Below are 10103 nucleotides of genomic sequence, written 5' to 3' on the forward strand. Positions count from 1 at the left end.
TGGTTTTGTGTCAACTTGACACAGCTGGAGTTCTCACAGAGAAAGGAGCTTCAGTTGAGGAAATGCCTCCAGGACATCCAGCTGCAAGGCCTTTTCTCAATTAGTGATCAAGGGGGAAAGGCCCCTTGTGGGTGGTGGTCTTGGTTCTATAAGAGAGCAGGCTGAGCAAGCCAGGGGAAGAAAGCCAGTAAAGAACATCCCTTCATGGCCTCTGCATCAGCTCCTGCTTTCTTACCTGCTTTAGTTCCAGTCCTGACTTCCTTNGGTGATGAACAGCAGTATGGAAGTGTAAGCTGAATAAACCCTTTCCTCCCCAACTGCTTCTTGGTCATGATGTTTGTGCAGGAATAGAAACCCTGACTAAGACACACCCTTAGAGAAAAGCCTTCCATATCCTAACTGGTATCAAAGACCAATCAGAAAACATAGCCCACGTTTAACAGCGCTAACAGCTGCTGTTCAAAGGCAGCCTTTAGTTGGCTCGCTCCCTCTAATGACTTAGAAAACTTGGTAAAGCCACTCACCACTTGTTCCACAAAGTCCCAGTTGACTAAGGTGTCAGGGTCAGCAAAGTGAGCTGCGTAGTCTTGGTCTTCAGACACCACAAATTGGCAGCTAAAACAGCAGGAAAGACAGGCAGAAAGCAATCTGTCAAAAATCACCCCAAGACCTCACAGGAATTCCCCACCTCAGAGTTCAGATGCTGGCCAGGAGCAGCTGTGGCTGCCAGGATGGGGCTGCATAACCCACAGACTTCAGCCTCAGCTCTGCATGGAGTCCAGTCTCAGCAGGCAGACACCCAAATCCATAAACTATTTCTTCTGCTTCCAAGCCCTAACAAGCTCCCTGTTGTCCTCCCTTGAACTAAAATTAACCCAGACTGAGACTTCCTCCCTCAACCCTTGGACCCTATGAACACAGCTCATCATCTTTAAGGCAGGAGAAAGCTGTTACCAATCACTTGAGAGCAATCCCCATCAAAATACACAGTGGTGCTTTATACCCAAGGTCCAATCTTACGTCTAATGACTCAGCAAAGGGGAAGGGATGGGTAGAAACCACTTTCCTGCCTACTCCATCTTCTCTGTTTCTGAATCTTCCTAGGACTGTGAACTGTAACTCTTGGCTCTCACATGCACACTAGGTTCACACAGGAGCAAACAAGTAAACGCTAGAGTTGGCAGTTTAAGGAAAAGCATTGCTCTTACAGAGATTGGCAGCACTCATGCCAGGGGGCTTCCAGCTGCAATAACTGCAGCTCGCAGGGAACTGCAAGTCTGCCCACCTCCAACTCAGGATATGGATATGCATAACTCATATGCACATAGATAGCCGCATACATCCTCTCACACGCACAATTAATTCTTTGGAAAAACGAAGTGCCTACCTTTTTTTCCTTTTTGGATTTTGTTTAAATAAAAATAAAGGTTAACAAAAATGTGTGTGTCTGAGTGTTTTGGCTGCATGCGTCTGTCTGTGCACAGCTGCAAAAGAGGGCATCAGATGCCCTGGACCTAAAGCTACAAATGGCTGTGAGCTGCCATGTGGGTGCTAGGAATCAAACCCAGGTTCTCTACAAGAAAAAACAGTGCTCTGAACCTGAGCCAGCCCTGCAGCCCACAGAGTACTAACTTTGTACATTTTATCAACACTGCCTGCTAACTAGGGTCCAAGTCTAGAGAGAACCAAGGCACCTCCTCTTCCTCCTCACAGTCTAAGAAACACCTGTGAGAGCTGCACAGAGGGAAGCAGCCCAGTACCAGGAGTCAGCCTGCTCATCTGTCCTACTGAGACCTGTCCTGAGGGCTCCTGGGAAGACTTTTGTTTGCACCTCAGTTCTTCCTCTGCTAGGCTCAGCACGTGAGCACTGGAGTAAAACTCTCCCCTCTCAGCATCCATGACCTCCTCGCAGTCCACTCAACAGCAGCCTGAGTCCACACACCACTCCTGGTCCCATAAGTCACAGCAAGCACTGAGACTTCTCCCTCAGAGAGAAGGACACTCTCCTTTGTGTTTCTCCCCCTGACTGGTTAGATGAGGTGTCCTCCTCACAGTGTGGTCACCCTTGCCCTGGATGGGGTACTCACTTGGCCTGTAGAAAGAGCTCCTTGTTGAAAGGCTTGTGTCCCCATTTGTTTCTCTTCCCCCAGCCACCATGCCCACTGCCTTCAAAGTGACCTGCCTGGCCACGTGGTTCAAAGGTGAAATTTAACAAGTGGTTCAGGTTGATCTTCTTAGGGCCAGAGAACTGGGCAGGGCTAAACTCTGCCCGCTGAGCCTCTGCTACCTAGAAAGAATGACAGCATTTCAGAATGAAGAATTTACCCACTGACAGCAGACATCGGCACAGTGCCCCTTCCTTCCACATGGCTGAGAACACTGAACCTCACCTAAGCCGTGCGTGGCAGGGAGGACAGGAGACGGTCCCCTAGCATCTGCATCCCGACTGTCCCGTTTGCCCTGCTCAGCAGCACTACAGTGAGAGCCCTGCCCTGCACAGCCTTCTCTAGTCACATAGTAGCACCATGAGGAACTTAGCCAATAAACTCTCCATAGTCCCGCCTTCTTTTATTGGTGGTGTTTAGTATTGAACCTGGAGTCTCACGAATGCTAGGCAAACCTTTTACCTCTATGTCAAATCTACATCCATAACTCCACAACACCCCCCCCACCCACACCCACACACTTTAAGACTTTAAGAAAAGTTTGCTGGTGTGGAATGGATTCCTTTATTCCCAGCATTGGAACACACAGGCAGGTGGATCTAAGTTGGAGGCCAACCTTGGCTACAGTCAGGACTACACAGAAAAACCTTTTCTCAAAAAACTAATTGAAAACTTCAGTGCTGATGCACGCCGAGCATGCATAATGGCAAGTGAAGGTGCTCACACACGCAGATGGGGAAAGTCCCCGGAGTTCTGGAGCCAGGGTTACTGAGTGTACTGGCTGGTTTTGTGTGTCAACTTGACACAGCTGGAGTTATCACAGAGAAAGGAGCTTCAGTTGAGGAAATGCCTCCATGAGATCCAACTGTAAGGCATTTTCTCAATTAGTGATCAAGGGGGAAAGACCCCTTGTGGGTGGGACCATCCCTGGGCTGGTAGTCTTGGGTTCTATAAGAGAGTAGGCTGAGCAAGCCAGGGGAGGCAAGCCAGTAAAGAACATCCCTCCATGGCCTCTGCATCAGCTCCTGCTTCCTGACCTGTCTGAGTTCCAGTCCTGACTTCCTTTGGTGATGAACAGCAGCATGGAAGTGTAAGCCGAATAAACCCTTTCCTCCCCAACTTGCTTCTTGGTCATGATGTTTGTGCAGGAATAGAGACCCTGACTAAGACACTGAGTTACAGGTACTTGAGGGCTGCCCTCTGTGGGTGCTGGAAATCAAACTCAGGTCTCTCTAAGAGCTCTTATGTTCTTAACTGCTGAACCTTCTCGCCAACTCCACACACCTCCGTGCTATAGCTATAATTTTGGGGGTTTCGTTCCGGCACAGTGAAGTTGTGGAGGGCAGCAGCTAACTGCCAGAAGACTCCTAAGACACTATTCTTGACAATTAATTAAAACTGATAAGAGTTAGAGCATGAAGGTAAGAACTAGCTGCAACAAGAAATAAACCTAATCACTATGCTAATCACAGTTTAAAAGGTAGCAGGAAACCAATGTCCAGACTGAGTCCTCAACAACCCTGCACGGAAACAGTACCGACTGACACTGCAGAGCAGACAGCCACAACTCCTCCTCACTCATTCCCACTCCTCTCCGTCTGTCCGTCCGACCGCTGGGCTGCTCCAGGTCAGCATGCCCTCACTTGAGACACTGATCTGATGAGCACCGCAGTGGGAAGATCTCAGGAGACACGGGTCCCGCTCACTCGCTCGCCTCAAACCCCAGCTGTCCAGCTGTGTTCTCCCCAACAGAGCTGAACCTTTAGCACTCCGTGCTGTGTCGCTGTGTAGCCCTGGCTGTCCCTGCTGAATCTCCCTCTGCAGACCATGCTGACTTCCAACTTAGAGATCTGCTTGCCTCTGCTTTAGTGATGGGACTAAAGGTCAGAGCCACCAGCACTGGCTCCTCTTTAACCTGCCGTCTTTTTAAATATTTACTTATTTATTTTATGTATATGAGCACACTGTTGCTCTCTTCAGAGGAGGGTATCAGATCTCATTACAGATGGTTGTGAGCCACCATGTGGTTGCTGGGATTTGAACTCAGGACCTCTGGGAGAGCAGTCAGAGCTCTTAACTGCTGAGCCTTCTCTCCAGCCCCTTTAACCTGTTTTTTAATGCCATTATTTACTTTAATGTGCAAGCAAAAGAAGAAAAAAAAAAGGAACTCCAGCAAAGGCAAATGTAATACTTTCACTGTATAGTCAAATGTAGAGGTTTTTAGCATGCTCATTCATGCAATGCCAACACTTGAGAAGAAAAAAGCAAAACAAAACCCCCAAAAGAAACAGTGGCCTGGCGGGTGGTGGCACATTCCTTTAACGTCAGCACTCAGGAGGCAGAGGCAGGCAGATTTCTGAGTTCAAGGTCAACCTGTTCTACAGAGTTGACCTTGAACCAGATAGCCAGGGCTACACAGAGAAACCCTCACAGCATCTGAAGGGATCACCTAGTCATCTCTGCTGCTTTAAGTCCCAACAGTGTCCCTTCCCTGGCTTCATTCAGATCTCTCCCATCTACCTCTGCAGCCGGGCCGATGGCACAAACCAATAGTCTCAGCCCTTAGGACGCCAACGCAGCGGCCCAGGCTGCCTATCCAGTGAACCCTCTCAAGAATAAGTAAACAAACAAACAACTACGAGTTCAGTCGCTTAGGCACGTCACTGCCATTCTTCCTCCCCCTCTCTCCCTGCCTACACTGGTTAATCCAATAAGCACTTACCATCAGGGAAATTACACACTGGTTACTGACACGCCAGACTAGAGAATTAGCCCCTAGAGAACAAAAACAATGAGCACTCTGTTTACAGCGCTGCTTGGACTCCTTGGTTGTTCAGGGTACATCACAGACGAGGAGGATAAGCAGTTCTTTAAGTTTATCTACTCAATCTGTCTCACTCTGTAATGGCTACACACACAGCATGGATGGTCAAACAACAGCACAGGAATCAGCACAAGTCTTCTTGATAAGTACTTCAGCGACTTCCTAAATCCAGCAACTAGGATTGAAAGGCAGTGGGCATCCCTCACATCAACCTTTACTCTCAAAACAAACCAGATAACTCCTACAGATGGGCGTCTGAGACTAAGGAGTTCAGCATTTTACTCTGCAAGATAGACACCACTAGTGTGGCTTTTATTACTCAAGTGCTCCAGAGGGCACATAAAGTGTGAAGTGACAATAAAGTACAACACACCTGCTGTCCTGTCTCCTCCCCCAGGGGTGTCACAGACCCCCAGGGAGGAAAGGAGGCAAGGCCCCAGGTCTGGCTCATCCCCAGCTGCATAGCCAGCCTGGTGCCTGCTCTGCACGCACTCACACTTTGACAGGCAGTGCCACCAAGGCCATTCTCTCTCCATACCTCATCTCGTCTTCCACCATTAGAAGAAGAGCTAAAGGGTTTGCTGCTGCCACCGCCCTTTTGAGGAGGCATCTTGTTAAAAGTTTTGCTTTTCTGTGAATTGGAGCGACGGGACTGGTTGCTAAAATTTTCATTTTTGGGGTAGGAGGGTTCACGCTTGCGATTGTAACGCTTGGATCCATTTGAGTTCTTTCCATCTGAAAACAAAAGAAATAAAAGTAATAAGTTTAATGTTTTCCCAGACACGGCCAATTTCTGTCTATCTTTCAGCAAAGTTGAACTTATTAAATAAGGGGAAATAGGCCTTTCCACAGCCTGTGAGAAAGCTAAGCTTAGTCCATAGCACTGGTGCTCTGAGGAAGAGCCTCAGGAGGGTAGGTTGTGCCTGGTCTGCAGGCCTGACAGGAAGAGGACGGGCACCGCCCTTAGTGTAATAGAGTGTATACAGAGCTCTACAGAGGAAGGGCCTAGGCTTTAGCAGACATATTCACCAGGCATAAAAACAAGCCCAGGGGCTGGTGAGATGGCTCAGTGGGTAAGAGCACCCGACTGCTCTTCCGAAGGTCCAGAGTTCAACTCCCAGCAACCACATGGTGGCTCACAACCATCCGTAACGAGATCTGGTGCCCTCTTCTGGAGTGTCTGAAGACAGCTACAGTGTACTTACATATAATAANAAAAAAAAAAAACAAAACAAGCCCAGGCATAGATAACGTCACACCCCCTTAATCCCAGCACTTAGAAGACAGAGGCAGGTGGATCTTGAGGCCAACATGGTATAGAGTAAATTACAGGACAGCCGAGACAAAGAGACATTCTGTCACAGACAGTTCAGTGTCGTCCACACGCTATGGAAGCTACAGAGTTAACACACCCACGCTGAGCTCCAGGAGCGCGTCAGGTCAGTTCAAGCTACTTAGAACATCCACTTGATTATAAAAATAAAAATATAAAACAATTGGCAATAACTGTGAGATAGCACATTATTACGTGCTGTGTTTTCTCCCCTCCCCACCCCCGTCATAAACCTCAACTTTCCTCCTGTCTCAGGCCCTGAGCACTGAGCCTGCAGGCAGGGGCTCACTAGGCCTGGCTTCTTTTATATGCTTGCCCCATGTCTTATACAAAATATTCTTGCTACGTTATGAGCAGTTTTATATATCCCTAGTCCTCAGCCAGGCATGGGGCTCAGACTTCCAGATCCAACGTTGGGAAACTGAGCCAGGAGAGCCGCCGACAAGCTTAAGATCAGTCTGGGCTGGACTGTGAATTCTAGGACAACTTCATTATAAAATAAAATCTGTATTTTTTTTTATTACATGCTATTTATTTTGCATGTGTGTATGTGTTTATTTACACGAGCCACGGCACACATTTAGAGGGCAAAGGACAACTCTGGATGGGTTCCGTCCTGCCAATGTGCAGGGTCTGGAAAAAAATAAGCTCAGTCATCCTGCTTGGCACCAGGTTCTTACTCAGTGAGCCATCTCCCTGGACCACGAATCAAAATCCAAGGAGCTGAGGGGATAATTCAATGGAAGCACACAATGGAGTTCAGATCCCCCAGAACCCATTTAATGGAAGGCAAGTAAGACAACTGTAATTCCAGAACCAGGAGCCAGGAAGGAGCTGGCTCATTAGATTAACCAGAAATCTGCACGTTCCATTTTCAGTTAGAGGCCCTACCTCAATCCACAAGTAAATAATATATAAATAGGAGGCTGTCTCTAATAAAGTTGAAGTCTAAAGAGGTGGGTCAGTGTTAAAAGCACTTGTTGCTCTTTTAGAAGACCTAGGTTCAGCTTAGCACCCACATGGTGGTTCATGATGTCTGTAACTCCAGTCCCAAGGGATCCAATGCCCTCTTCTGACCTCTGCAGGCACCAGGCAAGAATAAGGTACACATGTAAATGCAGGCAAACACACACATAAAATAATTACCTATTCTTCAAAAGCACAATTAATGGCTACTCAATTGCCTGCCGTGAGGATAACATGATCAATACATTTAGTAATGTCTTTTTGCTAGTTTCACATAACAGTACTGAAGATTGTTTTATAAGGTCTATACAGTATGTCAAATATTCAAAGTGAAACGAGATTATGAAGTACAATCATAAAAGCCCATTACATATCCTGAAGTTGCTTTGTAGAACTTAATGATGACTGATTTATATCCTAACAGCTTCATAAAAGAGAACAGGAAGTTCACCACATCCCTGTTAATAACAGTAGCAACTTGAATAAACTTGTTCACATACAAGGAACAATGGCTTCTAGTTTTACTTTACTTAGATTTTTGGTTTTCTTTGTAAACCTGAATTTCTCTAATTAGTAAAAGATACTTCCAGGCTATCTGTCGACCAAATATCGCTCAGTTTCACTGGGAGACCGGGTCTCATGTCCCCCCAGGGCGGCCTCAGACCCCCTACACTTGTGAGGACGACCTGAAACCCAGTTCTGTCTCTACCTCCCAAGTGCTAAAATTACAGGTGTGCACCACTGGGTCTGGCTGTCCATTTTCCTTTTCTTACTAAGGAAATTGTTGCCAGCATCCACAAATCACTAATAAGTTTTTTTTTTCCTTTTTTGAGACAAGGTTTCTTTGTGTAGCACTGGCCATAGTCTTGAAAGTCACAAAGATTCACCTGCCTCTGCCTCCCAAGTGCTGGGATTAAAGACGTGCGCCACCAACATCCGGCATGACTAATGAACTTTAACAAGGAACGTGAGTCCGTACACTATCTAAGCCAGTACTAGCTTAGACAGAGGGGAAGGAGGGGTAAGAGACTCAGTTGAGTGTAAACTGCTTAGTCTGCAAGCAGGAGGCTCTGCCTGAGGACCCGCATTAGACTAGGTGGATCCAGTGCACAGCTCCAGCTCCAGGGGAGGTAGACGCAGTTGATTCCAGGGGCTTCATCAACAGCCAGTTTAGTCAAAAAGACAACTTCCCAGATCAGTGAGAGATACAGTCTCAAAAAAATAAAGTGGAGACACTGGAGAGAGTCTCCTGCCCATCACTGATGTCTATTCTTCACATGTGCATTCAAGGGTGAGAGCATGCACAAATACATGTGCACACCCAAACACAAGTGAAAGGCAAAACAACGCTTATCAAGAAAGGTGATGTAGGTGCGGCAGGCAGCGGAGGTGTTAGTGGCGGCTGCAGCTAGTACAGACTACCAAGAGGCCAGAGGGCAGACTTACACTGACTATGAGTCTGTGAATGAGTGCATGGAAGGTGTTTGAAAAATGGATGAAGAACATCTGAAGAGAATGAATCCCAACAGCCCTTCCATCACATACGATATCAGTCAGTTGTTTGATTTCATTGACGATCTGGCAGACGTCAGCTATCTGGTTTACCGAGCTGATACACAGACATACCAGCCATATAACAAAGACTGGATCGAAGAGAAGATCTACATGTTCCTCCATCGGCAGGCCCAACAGGCTGGGAAGTAATTGAGTCGGAAGCACTGGGGCTGGGGGTGGACTTGGAACAGGTACATACAGAGTGCTGTAGTGAACCTTTTGTACGATAGCTATCCTGTTTCAACTTTGTTATACTCAAGGCAAGATTGAATGTCTGACATGAACCGTGAATGATCTTGTCACCCTGAAGCCACCGTGGCCCCTCTGCTTCTTTACTTTCATTTTCTTACTTAAACATTTTTATGATAATACAAATAGAAAACATTTTTGCCATTTAAGGTTGGTTCCAGTCCTTGAAACTATCTGAGTCTGCTTTATAGCAGTGAGCACACTAACCCTTCCTAGGGGGTGGGGGGATGGGGACAAGGTTAGTTATATCCTCTGGGAAAGTCTTAGTGAAAAATAAAGAAATGTTCTGTAGTTATTAAGGAAGGGATGGGGTAGGGAGGGAGGGAGGGAGGGGGGGAGGAAAAGAAAGAAAGAAAGAAAGAAAGAAAGAAAGAAAGAAAGAAAGAAGACATAGACCAACATGCCAGAGTGACTGCTACCAAGTCTAAGTTCAAGTCCCAACCCCACAGGGTGGAAGTAGAGAACCTTACCCTGCAGCTGCCTTCTGACCTACACACACACACACCATGGCATGTTCCTGAGCCCATGAACCTCAGGGCTTCTCTCATCTTCACTTCCCCAGCATTCTTCCTTGGTCTGTCCTGCTGACCCGAGCCTAGTCTGAGGCCTGACTGTCTCTGCTAGGTAGTGCTACTTCTGCTGATTTGTGTCTGGTAGCTCAACTCTATACCGAACTGGACCACTGGTATATCCATGAAGCGTCTGTGAGTGGATGGAGCTGCAGCTGCTAACCTGTGAACTGAATTTTGAATTTCCAGACAACAGATGGAAGTTGCTCCAATAACCTTTGTAAGCAGGTCCTCTTTCCCCCTAGCCTTTCTTTTCTACTACCTCTGGTGGGTGGTGGGTTACAAGGGAGGTTATAGCGTTTAAGAACCATTATTAAGCTGGGCGTGGTGGCGCACGCCTTTAGTCCCAGCACTCGGGAGGCAGAGGCAGGCGGATTTCTGAGTTCGAGGCCAGCCTGGTCTACAAAGTGAGTTCCAGGACAGCCAGGGCTATACAGAGAAAC

The 10103-nt window shown here is 47.2% G+C and overlaps 1 protein-coding gene across 4 annotated transcripts in view; it reads right to left on the reverse strand.

Annotated features, from left to right (window-relative positions):
- The window catches only part of Rnf10 (ring finger protein 10), a 32167-nt gene that overhangs the window by 13951 nt on the left and 8113 nt on the right, over nt 1-10103 (reverse strand). For all 4 annotated transcript variants that reach the window (XM_021161828.2, XM_021161825.1, XM_021161827.2 and 1 more), the window contains exons 2-4: nt 5528-5724; nt 2088-2287; nt 525-615 (exon numbers count right to left, since the gene is read on the reverse strand). In XM_021161828.2, coding sequence (XP_021017487.1) covers nt 525-615; nt 2088-2287; nt 5528-5724 — 488 coding nt within the window. The remainder of the gene's footprint in view (nt 1-524; nt 616-2087; nt 2288-5527; nt 5725-10103) is intronic.

This window comes from Mus caroli, chromosome 5, assembly GCF_900094665.2.
Source record: "Mus caroli chromosome 5, CAROLI_EIJ_v1.1, whole genome shotgun sequence".
Classification (NCBI taxonomy): domain Eukaryota; kingdom Metazoa; phylum Chordata; class Mammalia; order Rodentia; family Muridae; genus Mus; species Mus caroli.